This window comes from Petromyzon marinus, chromosome 31 (assembly GCF_048934315.1).
Source record: "Petromyzon marinus isolate PM22_M1 ecotype Great Lakes invasive population chromosome 31, UKy_Petmar_22M1.pri1.0, whole genome shotgun sequence".
Classification (NCBI taxonomy): domain Eukaryota; kingdom Metazoa; phylum Chordata; class Hyperoartia; order Petromyzontiformes; family Petromyzontidae; genus Petromyzon; species Petromyzon marinus.
In genome coordinates this window covers 4,841,674-4,863,159 of record NC_133697.1, presented here as the reverse complement: position 1 = coordinate 4,863,159, position 21,486 = coordinate 4,841,674, and the positions used below count along the sequence as shown (strand labels likewise).

The following is a 21,486-nucleotide window of genomic DNA, read 5'->3' as shown; positions in this document are numbered from 1 at the left end:
AAGCGAGCCTCCATTGTCACATCTGTGGTGGTTTTTGTCTTTTTTAACTGCACGTGTCTTTTTTGTCGAGCCAGGGAAGCGGTGGCACAGTGGCCGGCGCACTGCGCTATGACCGAGAGTTCAATATGTGAACTGGTCCTGGGCCTCTCCCAGGGTCGACTCTGCCTCAAATGAGTACCTGATGTGATATTGTAAACATCGGCACTGGGAGAGAAAAAGTGACCGGGCGCGGTTCTGGCAAGTGCCACCTTCTTGTGCGTCATACCTATTTCAATAGGTGCTCGGCTAACATCACACGAACACCCCAATTGCCCATTAAGGATATACAGGGCATATTCGTCTCTGTGTCTTTGTAGTCGTAACTAGCGGCATGTATCGCCTTGGGACTCATCTTAAACTAAATACGGGAGCGCAATTCATTTCACCCACCAATGCAATTAAAAAAGTTTAGAAACATCCGATGAACTCCGTTGCCAATAACAGAGGGCCCCTGTTGTTTGCAGCGACACGAATTGGCCGCATGCACAAGGGATGGGGGTGGGGGGTTTCAGAAACCGCGTCCTTTCGGAGCCTCCTTAAAAAAAAAGTCAAACAAAAAACCACCGCCGTGTTCCCCTTGAAGCCCGTGCACACGCTGCAGCAGAGCGGTCGCCAACGTTCGACGCGAACAAGCGGCTCACACGGTCGCGGTGCTGCGCCTGGGAGGGGCGGCTGAACAATGGGGCAGATTTCCACGCAAAAAAAAAATCCATCACGTGATGCTGTTAGCGAGCAATCTATTAAAGCCGGCGCGGTGCACGAGGTGGCCCGGTGTGGCCAGCAGCACGGCCCGGCGCCAGCCGTGTCTCCCCGGCGCTGACGTTTACACGCTGCACCAGTGATAATGATTTAAGGCCAAGTAGACCTAAGGGGGAGGCCCAGGACCGGTTCGGATATTCGTCGCCGACATTAGCCACGAGTGGAAAGGGGTAGCACTTGGGGTGGGTGACTGCCTCGCACAACAGGTTTAGAGGCTGCTCCCAGCCATCACAAACCCGCCCTGACGATCGTGGTGAATGACGGTCAAATAACCCCCACGGAGGCAGGAGGCCCTAATCCAGCAGTGGATTGACATAGGGCTGCACAGGTACAGCTAGTACTAGTGACTGGTTTGCCGAGTTAGGGTTAGGGATAGAGCTTGTACCAATGGCCGATTTGGCTAGTTCATTAGGTTATGGGGGAGTTGGTCAGGATTGGAAGGCCCTCATCCAGCAGCGGATCAACAAACCGCGCTAATACAAGTGTGCCCAGGCACACAGTGCAGGTCCCCGTGACAAAGAGCGCACTGTTGCAGCCATCTTTAAAACAACAAAAAAATGCGGGTGGGACTGCATTGATTAATTATTGTAACAAACAACGATGATGTTGATGACGACGATTCCATTGCCGCGTGCCGCCGGGGGCACAGCTGCGACCGTTTAACTGGAGATTCCTGCGAGCGGTGGTGGCATGTGCTCTCGGTGGTGGCATGTGCTCTCGGAGAGGAAGGAAGCGGCGGGAAATGAGCCCCGCTCCCAAGGAACACGACGGCCTGGCCTCCGCATGGCCGCACTGTCACCGCCCGAAAATTTTGGGGAAGAGTAAATAAATGAATGATGGGATACGGGGCTTCGTGCCGGCATGCTCACGTGCACAACTCCGCAAATATCAATAACCGGCGGCCAAGGTGGCGATGTTTTGCTCCCTTCCTGTTTAGAGCGCATTGTTTTTTTCGGCCAATCTTTTTTTAACCACCGTTACAAGTTGTTCGAGCTTCGGAACGACAGGGAGCTGGACACAATGCTTTGCAAACGTTCTACTGACGTCAAGGGGTGATGGAGGAGGAGCATGACCAGGAGAGCTAAGTATGCGGTTATTGCTATTCCGCACAGGAGAGGAAAACTCGGCTTAAGGAAAGCGCACGCGCGAGCACATACACACACGCGTGCGTGCGCACGTTTATAATTTGCATGTGGCCGTTTGACAGAGAGGGCCCACGCAGGGGGACCCGTTCGCACCAGATTCTCTTCTCCATTCAACTGCCGGAGTTTGGAACAACTACCCACAAATGTTTACCGTCGTGCGCACACGTGTGCTGGAAAAAAAAACACCCAGCCGGCACTGAGTGTCTCTGTCCAAGGGCTATGAAAGTCACCTGTTGATGCAGTGCACCTCTCTGGCCGCTCACGAATATTTGCGATTACATCGTTTTTTGCCCCTGTTTGATTTTTTTTTGCCGGTGAATGATTTGCGAGGTCGAAAAATAAATACTTTACGGTGAGAGTATTTTTTCTAGGGCGCAACTCTATACGTGAAGCGAAACACCAACCGTGCTCACCGCACCTCCGATTATCACGCTTGGCTACGTACGGTGGGAAAGCAGTTCACCCTACGTACCAACAAAACCACAACGATCGGCGCAGGTGCCGCCGCGACCGAGAGTTTTGACGCGCGCACGCAGGACAGCGCCCCGGCGATGAACTTCCCCGACTGCGAACGGAACCCTGTTTCTGGCCGTGGGACGCAAAATCGCTCTTCCGCGAGCCAAGAGCTACGGCACCTCTAAAATACGACGGCACTTTGAAAACTACGTCCACTCTGTGCGGAAATTTGGCAGTTGTGTATCGGACACACGACACTGGGGTGGTGGTGGTCGTGGTGGTGGCGGTGTGCACCTTCGTGAAGGTTTATTTTTCGTTCTCCCAATTATACTTTCAGGCTGTGCCATCAACGTCCTGTCATGAGTTGAAGACATTTTCATTCGGTTCCCCAAATCTCGCAGTGAGCAGCGCGACGGCACCTCTAAGTCGGGAAGATTTAGGGTCTGTACCTTGGTGGAAAAAAAAAACTTGTTTTACCATTACAATTCCACTGTCCGCCAGTCTTCTTTTTATATACATATTACCAAAATCCCACAGGGCCACGGAACGTGTGCAGAGAAGGGTCTCCGCCCCCGCCACCTGACATAATCCACCCAGCTACACAGAACCCCCACATTGACTTTTGATTAGCACGGTGCGAAAGAAGTTCAACATTCATACATACAGAACACAAGAACAAATATAAATATCCACACCATGTATGTATGTATGTTGAACTTCTTTCGCACCGTACGTAGCCAACGGTGCTAATCGGAGGTGCGGAGGAAGGGAAACAAGCTAAACACAATAAAGCAGTTCGAAAGAAATTCGTTTTCAATTTCGATGCAAAAGTGCCCCGCTCCGGTGGCTTCCTAATATCGGAAGGAGGAGCGTTCAAGACGACCACAGAAGCGCATCTGAAAGCGCGCTATGCAGCGAGCGTCTTTGTTCAATGGCCAGCCAAGAGCCGCTGCGAGGATGACCGGAGTTCGCGTGATGGAACATAAGGACAGCTCGGAGTGGAGTAACGGGAGAGGAGACATCCCCCCAAACCGCCCCCCCCCGCCCCCACGGGCATGAAGAAACCTCCTTGTGAAGCACTCCCTGTGAGGAGACGTGGGACACGTTCACCAAAAGCAGGAGGGAATACCTGGCGTGGACAAAAAGCCGAAACGAAAATCCACCTCCCCCCGCTCCCCCCCCCCCAGATTCTCGGAAGCAAGGCCTCCTGCCTGAATCGAGGAGACACCCAACGCGGACATAGATGGGGCAGGGGGAGTGGGGGTGATCCCCGGTGGATGGTGGCATTGAATGGAAAAATGTGTTGTTTGTTTTTGTACCAAGGTACAAAACCTCTTTTTTTCTCTCTCCATTCCAACGCTGCCGTGCACCCACAGCTCTTCTTAAAATTTGGCAACACCTGCCCAAAGCAGGCATGCGCCAGAGGAGGGGGGGGGGGGCAGGGCCTTCCCTACACACGTACCGCCAACACCGCGCCCCCGGCGCCAGAGTCGGCGTCCTGCGAGGTGAGCGTATCCAATCGATAATGGCCGAGTAAATGCTTTGGGCAGGGGGGGGGGTACTTCCACGTCCGCCGCCTTGTAGATTTTCCTCCAATGGAAAACATTGGAGGCTCTAGTCCATGAGGTTGCGACCGGCCCTGGTGGAATGTGTCCTCAGGTTTGTAAGGGAGGGGGGGGGGGGCGTCGGGGGGGCGCTGCTTCCCTGCACCCCTGCAGCAACGCTCGATGCACTCCCTCCGCCAACATGGACGGCCTCGCCTTACGAGGCTTTGCTCGCCCCTCGACGCTTTTGCCGATCGAGACGAAGAAGCTGCCACGCGGCGTTCACCGCGGGTAAAACTTCAGGGCTCGAACAATAATCCCAAGTATCCAGTGGCCTGCTCAGCTTCTCGGAAGCAAATGGTGGCGGCCACAGCATCAAAGTCTCCCACGGCGTTGAGGATAAACTCCGCCACGTGGGCCACGCACGAGGCAATGTTCATCGTTGTGGCGGCTGCCTGATGGCCCCACCCCCTCACCTGAACTCGCTATCGAGTGACCCATCAATAAGGGTTAGGAGGTGACTGAGGAGCTCTGCGAACCTGGCAAGACCCCGGACACCGAGGCGGCGTCCGCATAAGGGACGGTGGTGGAAAAAGCCCTGGCGTCGGTTTCATGCATGGCGTAAGCAAGCGTCCAGGTTGGACAATGGGACGTGCGGCTTTGGCCAGTTTTGCCCAATGCTGCCTAAATCTGCTGCCGCTGCAGGGAACCCAACGGCGGCAGGGAGGAGCGATGGAGTGGCCCGTCTCTCTCGGAGAGATCCTCCTCCGCGAGCTCCCTGTGGAGGACTTCGCTTTTGCAATGCTTGCTGCGCGAGCTGCGTGCACGCTCGTCCCTGCTCGAATCACACCCAGGAGCTCCCAACGACAGGAGATGCACACCGCCTTCCTCGTTCCGCAAGTCTCGACGACGCAGACGCCGGGGCTCCTCCACATCACCGACATCGGCGCAAGGACGTAGCGTGCTCTGTTGGTTGGCATCGTCCTCCGCACGCTCAACCTCGCGGGTACGAAACCTGCACTGTGGGGTCGCAGCCTCTACGACACCAGCAACTTGCGCAGCTGCGGCGTTGGGCGAGGATGTAGCGGCATGCGGACGGCGAGGGGCAACACAACCGCCCCTCCATCTCTTCCGACGAAGGCGGCGTCTCATCAGTCCTCTTGCAGTGCGCCGATGAGGGCCCAGAGTCCTGGCAGAGCGGGCCTCCTCTGAGCCGGACGTGCCCCGGTAGCGGGCAGCCGGCACAGGAGGAGCTGTCAGCTTGCGAAGCAGCTCCACCCTGCGGCGCGAGGGTTGCCCCCGACCGGGACATCGCACGCGTGCGCACGTAATGTACGACACGTCCGTGCGGCGGTCGCCCACGTACCGCCCCCTGCCCCCTCCCCTGTCCCCCCCGCGCTCACTTCACGTTTCCGCGAGTGACTCTATTCCCGCGGGGCCGGTGCCGGGCATTACAGTGCCCGCACCGCGCGCGTCTGCATGGACGCCGCGTCCGCATGACTCTTCCGGGGCTCGCCTCCGAGTGCCTTCGTGTGCGCGACGAGGCGTGTACGTGCCCGCCGAGCACCCGGTGAGCTCAGGCGACGTCTCACCAGGCGAGCGGCGAGCAGCCCAGCAGAGCACGCGTTGCCCTTGGAGAGGTCAAGAAGAGTCCCCCCCCCCCCGCCCTCCGCCAAGCACTGCGACCCCCGCGCTGCGCTGTGCCGCCCGCCCGCACTCACAGCGGGAGCCAGCAACCCGGCCCGCCGTAGGACCAGGCGACTCCGCCAGCAAGGGCGGGAACGCCGACCGGGCATCGCAGCTGCGCCAGCTCACGAGCCCGTGCCGACCCCCTTGTTATTTCTGAGCGCGGGAAGACGCTACGGTCGGAACGGGTGAGTCCTTGTGGTGCCCTGACCACAAAGAAGGTTAAACACCGAACGCGGCGGTCCAGGTGAGAGCGAAAGGGAAAAACTGAAGCCCATGCTGCCTCCTACTTTTCAACTTTCGCAGCTAATGGTGGCACTCGCCAACGCTGCTCCCGCGGCGCCGAGACGAAATTGACGGGTGTCTGGGTAGAGGGTGGGTTAGGTCAGGTGGCGGAGGCAAAGAGCCTACTCTGCACGCGTTCTGTGGCTCTGCGGGATTTTGCTGAGATCAATATAATACGAAGACTGGTGGACGGTGGAATTGTAATGGAAAAAACGCCCTCCCCCCCCCCCCCCCCGGAAGATAACGTCACAGATCTACTTCTGAAGTACACCTTTTTTTACACGCCGTGAAATGAAGTTTGTCGCATACCGATAAAACGAATGTATAGTTCTTCGAACCAATTTTCAGCAAAGCAACTAATTTCGCGTGATGTTTTGTTGTTGTTGTTGTGTCCCAGTGATCGGTGACCAGGCTGACGCCGCTGTTGTCGCTCCACACTTCAGAACCCCGCCGAACGAACGGCGAATGGCGGCCACGGGCCCGGGATACGAACCCCCCCCACCCCCCCCCCCCCCCCCAGCATCTATGGCGGTTTGATCCGACGAGGCGTTCGAAGCGAGAAGTGAAATCGCAAAAGACTTCGCAGAACTCACCGAAAACACATCGTCGTCCCCTCCAATTTCAGCCTCGTTCTGGTTGGTTGACGACGATGTGGTGGAGCCTTCGGGGGTGGGGGGGGGGGTAGAGTTGGGGGGTCGGGGGGGGGTACAAAAAAGGGATGACAAGAGACAGACCGTGAGGAGGGATGTTAAAGAGAGAATACCGTGGGGTAAAGGCGCAGCCCTGCAATTGCTCGCTAACGCCACTGCTGGGGGCCTTCGCTAGAAGCAGAGCTCCTCCACAGGATACTTTGGCCTACTCTTCCATGCTGGGCAGACGTCTTGAAAGCGGTGGGAGTACCCACACTTGACTCCGCTGCACTCAACCGGCCAAATGGCTTAACTGCACCCTCTTTGGTTCTTTCGCTAAAGTCACGTAGGTATAAAATAAAATAAATTAAATCACGACGTTTCGAAACGTCGTCATTTAATTTATTTTCTACCTATTACGTGACTTTACCGAAAGAACCAAAGAAAACTTCAAATCTAGATTAACTGCACCCGTTTATCTTTTGCCTACCTTAGTTTATAATTATGACTCGCCTTTAATCAGGGCGCTTAACATACTTGTTATGGGGGTAGGGGGGGGGGAGTCTCAGATTTCCGGGGTCCCTACTGTAGGGGTCCTTGGTATAGGGGAACCGGTGTTAATGGTTTAAGGGTACAAAGTTGAAATGTTATGGTTACTGGTCCTAGCAGAGCCCAGCCTAAAAGTCGCACACCTTAAGTCGGCATAGGGGTCCCCGGATCTCAACCGGATAACAGGGCGAGGGGGCGAGCAGGGGGGGGTGGGGGGAGTGACGAGGTCCCCGATGTGTGGGTCCCCCTTATCGGGGTCCACACGTTCGATCGATGCTTGCTGCTGGGTGGACCGGGGCCAGAGCCGTTCCCCCTAGGGGTCGACGGCGAATCGGGGCGACCACCCCCAGGCCCCGCGCTTCGACGTCACGGTGTCAGACGTAACACTGCTGGTTTAGTTTGAAGAGGTCGGGGAACCACGTGGTGTGGTCCCCCCCCCCCCCCCCCCACAATGGACGGCCGTTACCAGGGCAATGGGGGGAGATTTAAGAAACCTGCCCATCGTTTCAACCGTAGCCCCAGAAGGTAGAAACCAGCAGTATAAAGAGGAACACCACAGCGAGCCGACAAGACAGGCGGCTTGCGGTGGGGTGACGCGTGGGTGGCTCCCGCCTATTCCAAGCGCGCACCTTGAAAGAGTAGGCCAAAAAACCGTTGCATCGCGGCGGCATCTCTCGCAACGTAACACGCGGATTTTTGCCCGACGCAAATGACCACGTCGCCGGGGTAATTCAATTTGAGCGCGAAAAAATTTGCACGCCATTATCTTTTGCCGTAGATGTCGGGGCGTCGGCCCACACCTTCGGCGAGGTCCTCGATGGCCTTGCGCACGCAGCGGTTGAACGCGCGCGCGTCGGCCGGCGTCTGGAAGGAGAGCCCAAATTTTTTGTCGTCGATCATCCAGTGGTGGAAGGTCGGAGAAGCCACCGTGTACACCAGGTTCTTCTTCAGAAAGCACTTGAGCAAAACCTGGCCGCGCCACGACACACACACACGCGCACGCACGCGGGTTAGACGGGCAGCGTGCGACAATGGTAACACTTGTTTCCTCACAGCAAGAAGTTCCTGGGTTCGGTTCCTGACTCAGGCGCTATTCTGTGCAGAATTAACGTCCTCTCTCCCCATCCTGGATGCGTTTCCTCCGGGTTCTCTGGTTTCCTCCCATAGCGAAATATAATTAAAATGTATGAATCAATAAAAACGTTAAGAAAAACATTTATTTTTCTTAAAACATAAAATGTATTCGCCTGTAAAATGACTCAATTGGGATTTGACGCAGCAACGTCGCCCCCTTCTGTGGCAGGACCCGCCTTTAAAAAGAGGCTTGAGACTCTGGCGAGGCTTTCCTGAGTGAACGGACGTGAAAAGTAAAAAAAACGACAAAAAAATTCCTCGCCAGTCAACTTCCTGTTCACATTAAAATGTACCTGGATCCTCCGGCCATGAAATTGGAAAAATAACCTCAGAGCGATGGATTTAAACAGGGACTTGGCACAGATGCCTGTATTTCAGCAACGGACAAAAGCATCTCTATAACGAGCTAATGCAAGAAAATATTGTCTTTAATATGTAATTTCAGGTAGGGTGTTAAAGAGTCCCAAAGCAGGGTAAACAAAATGGCACGTGTGGCTCGTACACTCAAACTACTGCAGAGAATGTTACCTATTCGAATGGGTAATTGTAAAAGAATCCCATTTTTTTCTTAAGTTTACGAAATAAAAAAAAATACATTTTCCATGTTGATCAACCATTTAACGTATTTCAACTTTCATGGCAAGAATGAAAATATTTTCCCCTCTACAAATGCAAAAGCCTCCTAAAACACACCGCCTAGCACGTGAATTTGCCTTTTTTTCCCAGCTGGAAAAGACTTCACCCCCCCTCCAACTTTACATTCCATTTCTCTTGACACCTTTTGGGTGACTTTTGATACGCAAACAAAAAAAACTATATCCACGGCTCCCCAATCGAACCGTGGGGGCTTTTGGTCGACCCTAAACACCCCCTCTTCTTCATCCTTCAAAGGGATACAACGGGGGAGGCTTTTACGCTTAAAAGTAATGACGGTCTGTGCCCAGAGTTGTTGTTTTGCCAAAAAATTTATCGGAAAAAAATCGAGATAACATGAAAAGCCAAAGTAGCCCCAAAACATTTTATTTCGATATCGGAGGAGAGAAAAAAAACTTTTAAGATCAACAATTTGATCTGCATTAACGTGGAGTTGGCTTCATTCTTATTAAAATAAATCGCAGCACCGGGAAGATCTTTGTAGTCTTCTTAATGTGCCTATGATACTCATTTGTAGTCCTTTAGTATTTTGAAAAATAGGTCAATTCATCTTTGGGAAAAAGAAAAGAACGCACACACATGAAAGCGAAGTCTGTTTCCGTAACACGAGAATTCATTTGGGGATAATGTAATTATTGCATCAGAGAAAGATAAATTACGCAGCTATTAGTGTCATTTTAAAGGGTGGGGGAGAGGGTTAAACCGATGCATGCGAACCGCGGTGAATATACTTTGGAACCACGGTAGCTGTTGCGAGTGGAGTTTACACGACTCTCGAAAGAGCTGTTCAAAATCAGGGGGGGGTCGGTGGCTTTATTTTATTTTTTTCGAGCATCTCTGGGTGTTTCTGCTTGCCACATGTGGCCCAAGGGCCGAGAAATCTGACCCCAATTACTGAGGGGGTGGGGGGGGAATTACACGGAGCTGCTGCACTTGGTCTGGGTGTGCTGCAATTCTTTGGTCACAAGTTATTGTGGGCAGTGGTTACCAATCCAAACAGAGGGCATTTTCAGTGGTGGCGCAGTGATTCGCACGCCGCGCTACGAACCGCACGACCCGAGCTTGATTCCAGGCCACAGCTAACATCAGTTGACGAGTGATATCCCATTCGGTCTGGGGCACCCGACCTCAACAATCCACGCCGGCCAGCGTGTTAAAAGTGCGGCGAAACAACACCTCAGCGACGTCACATGGTGCAGATTGATATTTGAATTAACCACAGAACGGAAATGGTCGGTGGCGAGCGAGTGGGGCTGGAGTGGTCGCCGTCACCTGAGCGCAACGGATGGAGGAGCGTTCAAAAACGCCGCCGCGCGACAAAGGGGCGCCCGGGCTCGCGAATCGCAACGAGTGTCGCGTCGGGGATCGTCGCACAAGGTGGAGTTCCGCGAGTCCGAGCGGCGCGTCAGTCTGGGAGGGGCCGTGCGCCGCGCCGCACCCACCAGGCCATCCCCAATGCGCTCCCCGCGCACTAGGAAGTCGCTGCGGCCGTTCTCGTCGGGCTGCAGGAGGCGGGAGATGCTGACCTGGCTGAGGCCGCCGCCGGCCAGCGACACCCAGCCCTCGTCCGTCCTCGTCATCACCACTGCGCGCACGCGGACAATGTGGTTCTCGCTGCTCCGCCGCCGCCGTCGACGCCACCGCCGCCGCCGCCGCCGCCGCCGTGACATAGGGGGTTCAAAGAGAGGCGCAGCAGGAAGACGACATCGGTTAGCGTGTGGGTCGCGTGCACCGCCGCCGCGGTCGTCCGGAGGACAGGTCCGCCAGCCCAACCGAATGCTTCGTCGCGAACGGCGGAGAATCGGGAAAATCGTTGCGCCCCCTGTGTGGATTTCGCAATTTAAAAAAATATTCCGTGTTTTATTATTATTATTATTATAGTCAACGATGACTATGAGTGGATGAAAATCAAGTGCTACGTCATCGTCATCATCGTGGCGTAACGAGGATGAGAAGAGATCAACTGTGGTCTGAACGAAGGTGCTGACTGAGGTAATTTCGTAACGTTACCAGAGACGACAGATGAAGTGAGGAAAGCCAAACATGGTCACTGACTATATGTGCGCATATAAGTTAATGACCGAGTTCAAAGGTTGGCTGACCTGGTAAAATTGAGGGGGGTGGGGGCTTCGGAGAGGGGGGGGGGCGAGGGGAATTGCATGCCCCTCACATGAACGTTTAGTGACTAAGAATATTATGGTTTAACACGTAGGCTTTCGCGACCAATATTATTCATAATAAACGTTTTTGGGTTAGATCGCGTTATTTATAAATGTGTCGTAACCCTCCACCACCCGACAGGGCCCAATCAGCAAAAAAAGTGTCACGCTGACAAAAAGAATATTATGACTTAAAGTTTAAGTGCTTTCATCGACTAGATTGGACAAAGAGAACGACTAAAATTGCCCCCCAGGCAGTCGTCAACTAGACTAAGACCGAAATAGACAAATACATGGTGACCAAATAACCACTCCGTAAGAGCGCCTATCGGCTTGCAGATGAATTCGCGGGAGGAGGTGGATGAGGCGGAGCGATGATGTGACGATGAAACTTCGTACAGGGTGCTGCTCCACCCGTTCAGTCCGGTGCTGGGGTCAACTATAATTGCAATTGTGCGACTGGTCATGAATTGTGGTCCGCAATATATTGGTAATATCAGCTAACAATGGCCGCCATAACTGGGGATTACATAATTGACCCCAGGTCTCATTCAGACAACTGGGCCCGTCGGTTTGCAACGGCGCAACAAATCCCAGGAAATATCTCCCGTTGCGAGTATAATGGAATTTCTTTGTTGCGTTTTTTTTTTCTTCTTCTTCTTCTTCTTCCAGTTTCTGTTAGTTTCTGGAGCGCGCGCAAAAAAAATGTTGGATCTCGCAAAAGCAGCAAAGACAACGGGGAAAAAAAACGTTCCGGGCCCAGCAACGAGCGGCCGTGCCCCGCAGAGGCGTCATCAAGACGGGAGTAGAGCGGTGAGGTATGGTGAAAGGGCCTCTACGACAGACAAGGAGCGAAGAGGCCCTCATCCAGCAGTGGAATGACAAACGAACTCGAAATGTAACTTTAATAAATTTGAGAACATTTTTACTTTTTTACATTTGTATTCATTGTTAGTTTATTTTGTGTTAGACCACGTCGGTATAAAATGCCATTTTTTTTTGCTATAACCCTCCACCACCCGGCAACAGAGCCAATAAAATAAAGTGGTGACGTCATGGGCAATATGCCATTTCATTTGGATCTTCATGCGTGTTGAAATTCTTTCGCACCCTACGTAGCCAACCGCGCTAATCGGAGGTGCGGGGGGCGGGGGACAACAAACTAAACGCAAAAAGCAGTTCTAAAGAAATTATCTTTCAGTTTAGATTAAAAAGTGCATTCCTCCAGTGGCTTCATAATTTCGGAAAAGAACGTTCCAGACGGCCGCAGAAGAGCATCCGAAACTGTGCGATGCAGAATGGTGAAAGGCAAACTGAATATTTGACAATTTTTTTTGTTAATACCGTTTCTCTGGAGATTACATGCAGCAGCATCATCATCATCGGGTGTTAACAAGAGCTCAGCTCTAGTGTGAAAAGAGCTTCCTGATCCGGGTCCTTAAGTAGGTGCCATGACATCATCATGGCAGCCGCACACAAAATACAGTGCTGCTGCTGAGCATCATGAGCACGAATGACTCATTGCTGTGAATGTTTAAATCAAATCGTACTCAAAGAAATCAAACTTAAACGGGAATAAAGATTAAAGTCGCGTGGATTTTTTTACTCCGGGTCCTCTGGTTTCCTCCCCCCCCCCCCCCCCACATTCATACACGTGCATTGAGATTATTTAGATTCTTTTGGTGCTATAAATGTACGTGAAAAATAAGTTATTTCCTCAGTGGGCTTTGCCTGGTAGGATGGCGATGGTTTAGTTGTATTCGTTCTAGATTTGAAGTTTTCGTGACTGCAATGATCCATACTCTTTTGGTTCTTTCGGTAAAGTCACGTAGGTACCAATAAAACTAAAGTTAATCGAATCACGACGTTTCGGAGGCAACACAAGCGTCCGTCATCAGGTGGCAACACAGTACGTGTTTGGGTGATTTATCTACCATGCTTGTACTTTGCACTCCTGTCGTGTTGTTGTAATGTTTGTTGTTGTAACGTTCTGACCCCGCGCCCCGGCTGGACATCTTTGGGAAAAAAACATCTCTATAGCTCACCGGATTCCTCCTGCAGTCTAAATTAAAAAAGTGCGGTTCGGTTCGACTCCTGGAGATGCCCGCAAGTAGTGCCATGGTGTGAGCTGAAGAGAAACATTTCTGAACACGCGGCCCGAGCCGAAAGACCACACACTTGTGCGACTACGAGTGGCAGGGAAAAGTTTCGCGCGAGGGGTGGGGGGGGGAGCAAAGATTTGTTCGTGAAACAAAAAACGCTTCGCGGAAACAGAATGAACAAGACGCACGCCGTGCACCTTGTGCCAGGCCGTGAACAGAACAATTCATTTCTGGTCGGTGTTTCGATACAACAGCTCAGAAAACACACCAGCAAAAGCAAAAAAACAAAAACAAGGCAAAGATCCACCCGTATAGCTCATACCAGACTGTTGAGGCAAGTGCTGTTCGCGAGCACCTATAAAGGCCGGGACGGCACACGAGGGGTAAGGTGGCCAAGCACCACGCCCGGCTGCCTTTGTCTCCCCAGTGGCGATGTTTACACACCGCACCGGGTACTCACTTGAAGCAGAGTCGACCTAGGGCAGACCCCACGACCAGTTCAGATAATCGTCACCGGCGTTGGCCGTTAGCGGGAATTGAACTCGGGTCGCCGGGTTGGTAGCGCAGCGCTCTAACCGCGACACTGCCGCTCCCTAAGCAACAGCTTACACACACGCACAAGGTCATCAACACCGCCAGCAGACACCGTGACCTAAACACATCAACCGCGTTTACAATTCGCTGCAGCCGACACGCTACCGGCTGCGTGTGCGAGCTGTCCGCGAGCTTGTGCGTAAACTCTCCCGAAGATTTTGATTTATGCACTGGCCGCGTGAGTTTACACCAAAGTAAACACGCGGTTCATGTTCGACACCGTTTACCATACTTGGGGTTGAGCGCGGCAAGGGGACATCAGAACAACAATTCTACGAGGACTTCAACTATTTAAAAACATTTTTTTTATTTTACCAGTGAAAGGCCCCACTCAGCTACTTACCTCTTTTGAAGCCCCATTGATAGTTTGCGACCTGGCTATCACAAACGATTGCTCAACGAAGTGGCTTATCATCACGCGCGAATGTACAGCGGAAAAATACTTAAAACGCGATGTTTATTCTAAATGTGGAGGGGAAAACCCGCAGGGCCTAGAGAAAAATCCACGCGACCACCACGGGGAGAGAGGCCACACAAACTCCAAATACACAGCAGGCGTCAAGGGTCGGGATCGAACCCGCACGACCTCCTGCATACCAGGCGAGGTGGTTAACATCTCGCCACCACGGTAGGGCTACGCCGCTGACAGTTTCAGGTGCGATATTCTGACCAAATCCTCCTCCTCCTCCTCGGCCTCCTCCTAGATAACGGTCACGCACAGCGTGCCGGAGGGTGACGGCGCACGCGAATGCTACATTAGTCAACATCCCGCCGAACGAACGAACGGCTTATTAGTGGGGGGGATGCAAAGAGGAAGCGCACGCGTCCGGGGCTTTTAGAAGTCCCCGACGCGAGACGCTCCACTCGTCCCGCGGTCCAGGCGGCGCGTCGCATTCTGCGAGCGGCGGTGCCGGGTGGGGTGGGTGGTGGGGGGGTGGTGGGGGGAGTCGTGCTCAGCGATGATTTGGTAGCTGCCGATTTACCGGCGGTCAGGCGTCGTCTCCCTGTCGCTCTTCTTTTTTTTTAAACGCTCTTATTTAACTCACTCTTGTCTGTTGTTGTTGTATCCTCAAATCTTGTAACTCAACTTTTAACCCACTTCCCAATGTGGTATCGACTGCAAACTTGGTATACTTATGTCATACTGATGACAATACTATATTCTATCATTAAAAAAATAGATTTTTAAACGCCCCACGCTTTTATTTTTAGTCCGTTACAACAACAGTATATTAAACATAAATAAAGCAAAGTACTTGAACAGAAAAAATATATTTGTAACTTTTAAGTACATTTCATAAAAGCGCGATAAAAAATGTTTTTTTGTTAAAATATATTATTATTATTATTCACTCGTCGCTTCCTCCTGTGGTGCCGCAGCCGCGAGGCCGTCCGGCCGACTCCGTGGCCGCGACGCCGCCACCTCCGAGCGACGGGGCCGACGCTGCTCTCCCCTCACCACCCCCCACATGAACACACACACACACACATAGAGCCCCCACATGAACACACACACACCCCCACATAGAGCCCCCACATGAACACACACACCCCCACATAGAGCCCCCACATGAACACACACACACACCCACATAGAGTCCCCACATGAACACACACACCCCCACATAGAGCCCCCACATGAACACACACCCACATAGAGCCCCCACATGAACACACACACACCCCCACATAGAGCCCCACATGAACACACACACACACCCCCACAAAGGGCCCCTAGGGGAGGTCACCTGACCGACAGGTTTTCACCCAGAAGCCCTCTCATGGGACCAAACTTCACGGTTTCCTGCGACCAGGGAATTGGGCGACCTCCCCCGAGGCTAACTCGCACCGCGGCGCCGTGACTTGGGTTGTAATCACGTGGTCACGACGGGGCTGCTGAGCCACCGCGGGTAGAAAACACCCACACTACACACGGGTCAGTAGGCAGGTAGGGGGGCGGAGCCACGAATGGCAGGAAAACAGAGCGGGGCCCTCTGATTGGTAGGACAAATGTGCTTGTGCACCAACGCAGCAGCCCCGCGGTCGTCCCTTTTGATGTAGAAGGTAAAGTGCGGACGTCTGAGAGAGCACCAGTCCGGGCAGAGTGGCGGGAAATCCGAGCCACCTGATTGACCGGGAAGGCCAGCGGATCAGCGCCGAATTCTCTTTGATATAGTGAACAATAAAAGGCGAGAAAAGGTAGGGATTGGAGTAGTCACCGTGCCGGCCACTAAATCATCCGTGAGACGAGTCCCAGCACACCCAGGCCCCGTTCCCAGCGAGGACTTCGTGCAGCCTCGCCTCTCCATGGCTTCCCGCACATCCGAGCTGAACCGTGGGTACGCAAGAGAGAGTTGGGATTTAGTGTAAGATCCTAGGGAGTTTAATTCTAAGGGGACGAGGTAGATCGGGTTTAGACCATCGGGAAATAGGTTAGAACTGCCCTGCTGACTCAGACTGATTTGGGTGATAGTAGCTCGCAGACACGCCGGCAATAAATCGTTAGTGATCAATAAACCTTGTCGTGGGGTTTCTGCGAGTGTGGAACGGGCGCATGGTGGTGCGAGTCCGCTCGTCGTGGTACGGGGATTTGCGCGCGGGTAACTCTGTTGAGGCGGCCATTGTGCGTGCGCCTGACCAGGGTTCCTGCGTCGTTGTACCCTGTGTTTGCGCGCGAGTGTGTATTTACCCACGTGTTTGCGCTCACCCATACGTGAGTATGGTGAGCACATAGCTTGTGGTGAGCGTGGTGAACACGTAACTCGTGGTGAGCGTGGTGAACACGTAACTCGTGGTGAGCGTGGTGAACACGTAGCTCGTGGTGCGTGGGGGTGAGCGGCGGCGGACTCGCACAGGGGCACGTGAGATTATTCATACAATCCTTTAAATCATCGCTGAGACACCCCCTCCAATCGAATACGCGTGTACGAGTGATGTCACTGCCATTTGACCCCTGCCCCCCACGTCCCGCGCGTGCGATTGGTGCACGTCGTTGTGAGAGTGGCCGCGTCGGGTTGGAGCTGCAGCGGTTATACGAGTGTGAGCAGGAGCATATGGGGAGTCTCCTACTAAAGTTTGGAGGAGTGTACGCAGAGAGTGTGTGAATTGACCCCAGGTGGCTAAGCGCCCGCCGTGAGTCATGCCCCATACAGAGGACGGGGGGTCGGCGAAGCCGTGGACTCGAGGGGCCGCGGCGAGAGGAGGGGAGTCGGGGAGCAGTGACCCTCCCCAGGAAGAGGGGAGCAGCGGATCCCACACGAGTGAGGAGCCAGGGGTCAGCCTCCCCTACACTCCCCCCCCCCCCCCCCCCGCGCGGAGGAATGCTCGGTCGATCAGGCTCACCGTTGCGACTCACCCCACACCGTGTTCAACCGCAACAAGAGACATCACCCACCCACCACACCGCAGGTCACACAACACTCCTCTTTCCGGTATCCTCCGCACATTCGATCGTCGGCGCCGCTTCGTTGCCGAACGCTCGGTCACGTCAGGCCCTTCGTGCCTCGACTCGGCAACCGTCGTATCGGGGGAGGGGCGGGCGAGCGGAAAACCAAAACCGGGGAAATAAACAGCGTGGTCCGCACGACCGGCAAGACGCCCATTCGGACCATCTCCCGCCACCCCCACGTGCAGCAGCACAGCCTCACACTCGCGACGCCGGTGTGCGGCGAGCGGTGCGGCGAGCAGTACGGCCCCCCCGCCCGCCCCCCGAGTGAGGCTGCCCGATCCGATGCCTCGTCCAGTTCCCGGCTGCGCTTTATTCTCCGAGCTGCCGCCACTTGCCGTGAGGGGGGGGGGGGGGGCAGGAAACAATGGGCCCCATTGATAGTTTAAGTTCGAGTGGCTGATACAATGCCCCGAAGTCTCGGTTGCATGTGCGGTTATTCCGGCGCGGCAGTAGCGGCGAGGAGGGCAGCTTTGCAGATCCCACCACGGTTTCATCATCGCCGTCGTCGTGACCGTCATCATTATCACCCTCGTGATCAGCCATGATCAATCCACTGCTGGTTGAAAGCCATCCCTCATTCTTCCGTGATGTAGCAATCCACCCAGCACATGCACACAAGCCGATGATTCAATTGGTCCATCTGCAGACAGAATTTTATCGGCCTTTAAATCAATCGATCAATGTTCATTTGTTACACGGAAAGTCCAGTTTAGCCAGTTACCCAGCTAGGATCGCAAGGGAGGTCCGTGATGCATCGGCATAGAACAACAACTTCAAAGTGTTCCATACGGAGGAACGGCCAGCAAAGGAACAGGAAGCGTCAGACATGCAGACAAATCAAGGGCAACGTTTGGTTTCACTGCATTCGGAGTGGTGCACAACCTCAAATAACAAAACCCCAACACATTCGTCAATAACACTGCCATTTCAAATTCAATAAAAAAAATGTAATAGTTGTTTTCGGGCAATGTCTCTTACTCATAGCACATGACCGTCTCCGCCACCCCTACACGTGCCTGGCACACACAGATGTGCTATGAGGAAGGGCCACTGCCCGAAACGTCACCTATTATACATATTACTGACGAACATGCCGAGTTAGTTTCATTATTGTTAAGAAAACGCCGACAATTACGCTCCCTGTCCGGCGTGGGAAACATTCCCAGCAGCAGGTCCTTCCCCACAACCGCATCCGCCCGCGGTTCAAGCGACCACTCCAACGGAGCCCCGAGGTGTCACGGGTGCCACCACCCTGCACCGCTGATCTCGTCAAGGGGCACAAACCATCACGCGAACCTCTGGTCATTTTTGCAGCGGCTTTTGGCTGGCCATTGAACAAAGACCGCATTGCACGCTTTCGGATGCGCTTCTGCGACACTCTGGAAGGCTCTTCCGATATCAGAAAGCCACTGGATCTATGCACTTTTAGATTGAAAACGCATTTCTTTAGAACTGCTTTTTGTGTTTAGTTTGTTGTCCTTCCTCCACACCTCCGATTAGCATGGTTGGCTACGTATGGTACAAAATAAGTGCTACATACATACAAGGTAACATTATAAGGTCGCACTCATTACACACAAAATGCTTGCCACAAATGAAGCACAATGACCCCCTCCGTATATTTGTAGCATTTGGCAGACAAATGATCGGCCTTCATGGCGGTATTCAGTAACTGCTTGATGTCCGAAGTGGATGCGTAGCCTGGAGCTTCGTTCGCGTATATTCAAACTTCGTACATTAAATAACTTCTAACATTAGTACTGTGAGGATGCGTTCCCAGCCTTCGTCACTCACCATTTCAAACTATAAACACTTCATAGTTTACCATTAATATTGTAAACAAAGACGATTTACCAGCGTAGTCTTCGGTGCGGTCACGTGGTTGCATTGCCCACCAAACACCATAGCTTCGTCCAAGGCTTAATTTCAGTATGTTTATTTATTCTTCATTTTTAGCTCTCTGTGTAAAATAATGGTAATAAATTCCAAGTTTGTTTTACCGAAACTGTCGAATATAGACGCATATCGAGGGATTACTGGACGAATTTTGAGAGTGTGCCAGAATGTTTTACAAAGAGCAAATTAAATCGGCGGACGCCAATACACAGTCGGTAAAGGAAACAGTTTTGGCAAAGGGAATCCCTTCGATGGCTTCTCTGATCTCCCCGCACCTCCGATTATCACGGTTGGCTACGTACGGTGCGGGAGAAGTTCAACGTGCACGCATACAAGGTCATGTCATGATTGGAAACATTGGTGAATAAAAACATCGGGAAGAAAAACCAGCCATGCACATTGATTCTCGAACGCTTTCCAACACGCGTTGCTTTGCAATGTGCATCTGTCCTGTGAAAGCATTTAATTATCAACAAGCAAACCCCTTTTTTGATCAACTTTGCCAAGTTTTTCTCTCGGGTAAATCCCTAATAGCAACACGGCGTTACGTGACAATTTCACTTGCACTGGGTGATCATCTGAAAGCAAATATGTCGGCGCTTTCAACCTTCGTTGGAAAGCGATACAAAAAAAACACTTGTCGCTAGAATTTGGTCACGCCGTTTTGCTCCGTTGAGAGCCCCCTCGGGGGTTGATCTCGCAGAGGCATGTCGGCCACATCCACCGTAAACTTAATAAAAACAACTATTTTTTATTTTACCAGGTAAGGCCCACTGAGCTTTAAAGCTCTCTTTCCAGAAGCGACCTGGCCACAACAAATGGTGTCTCAACGAAGTGGCTTACCATCATGTGGAAAATTATAGCGGTGGCCAAATACTCGAAAGGCATGACGTTGATTCTAAATGTGGAGGGAAAACCGGAGGACCCGGACGAAAATCCACATGACCACGGGTTAAAGAGAGACGTGCAAACTCCAAATATACAGGCACATCAGGCGATGTAGTCCACATCTGGCCACCGTGTGATGCGAAGAGGGCAGCCACATCGCTTGTGTACAGGGTCTTCACCCTCCCCAGGGGGGTTGTGCCCAAGCGCCTACGGTTTCCGTGTGGGCAGAGACTTCCTTCCCAATTCCTCCTCCCAGGAACACACCCACCAGCCCATCAGCCTGCTCTCTCTCTCTCTACTCAATGGGGCCCTTTATTTTATTACCATTATTATATATATTTTTGTTAAATAACAACCGCATCCTTTGTTGTCAAGGACATTCACTGCGAGCACGCGATGGGACCGAGAACAGACGAACTTGTTGGGGAGGGGTGTAGTGCCGTTTGGATTTAAAGCGTTTACTGAATCAACCCGAGCAATTCCCCGGAGATGCAAGTCACAGAAAAGCCTCATATGCAAACATCGTGTTCTCCAAATACCTTGCACAATGCCCGACAATTATTGCACGCCTACACCTTTGAATGGGGCCCAGACAAAACAACGATTCCGCTTCTACCTCCTCCGTCGGGTCAACATCAATCGTCAGTCAGTGTGCACAGCTGTCCACCCCCACCAACTGGCCCCCTCCCCCCAACCTGTGTCACTCTTGTAGAAACCGTATATCTCTGTGATACCGCTAAAGAAATCATGCGAGCTTTTAAGTTATTCATTTATTAGGTGGAATCAGGTGGCCCAGATGTCAGAAATGCTGAGCCAGGATCGCTGAGAGCCTGGGCTCGAATTCAGGTTTCCAGCCGCCTGTTATTAAAGATGATGGTCTCAGTCCATTCACCAATAACTAACTTAGGTACTTAATGTATCTAAATTCCAGCTCCGAGGATATAAAATATCAGTTTGTCATGCGATGGACTTTACTCTCAGTGGCAAAGTGGGTGGGAAACTGCAGCCCCCTGCAGGATACAACATAAGTCACTTTAAAGTGTCTCAGATGTACCTCTGTGATAGCTGCTTCTGTGGGCCTCTCTAAATGAGACGAGATCTGAGCGGCTCGTCGATCTCTTGACATAACACTGATGGCACAATTTGAATAAAATTGAAGGAAGGTTTTATTGATTTATTTAAAGTTTTGAATCCATGAACAACGAGCTGATGCTTTCTTACAAACTGCCAAGTCGGGGCCACGAAGTTGCATTCACTCTTTTTTGACGAGCAACTTAATCTGCACCGGTGATGTGTTCTTCATCCTGACGTGACACGCGGCCCTTGCCTGAACTCGCTCGTCAACTTTGACCCCCCCGCCCTCCCCAACACGTAAGGTCAACCGTGCTTCTCCTCTCCCATGTACACAATCAAACTTCGCTCATCGCGGGTTTTCCCCGTCACCGATTTGACCATCGGTGCCAAAAATGTACCGAGTTATAGTGAGTTAGTTACAGTGAGTTAGTTGTTATTGTGAGTT

General features: G+C 52.6%; 1 protein-coding gene across 3 annotated transcripts in view; it reads right to left on the bottom strand.

The window, feature by feature from the left end:
- Positions 1-21,486, bottom strand: part of LOC116947708 (sprouty-related, EVH1 domain-containing protein 2-like) — a 49,973-nt gene that overhangs the window by 11,996 nt on the left and 16,491 nt on the right. For 2 of the 3 annotated variants that reach the window (XM_032963725.2, XM_032963726.2), the window contains exons 2-4: positions 10,323-10,494; positions 7,893-8,061; positions 6,508-6,575 (exon numbers count right to left, since the gene is read on the bottom strand). In XM_032963725.2, the coding sequence (XP_032819616.2) occupies positions 6,508-6,575; positions 7,893-8,061; positions 10,323-10,494 (409 nt within the window). The remainder of the gene's footprint in view (positions 1-6,507; positions 6,576-7,892; positions 8,062-10,322; positions 10,495-21,486) is intronic. The other variant, XM_032963727.2, reaches the window with a different exon arrangement.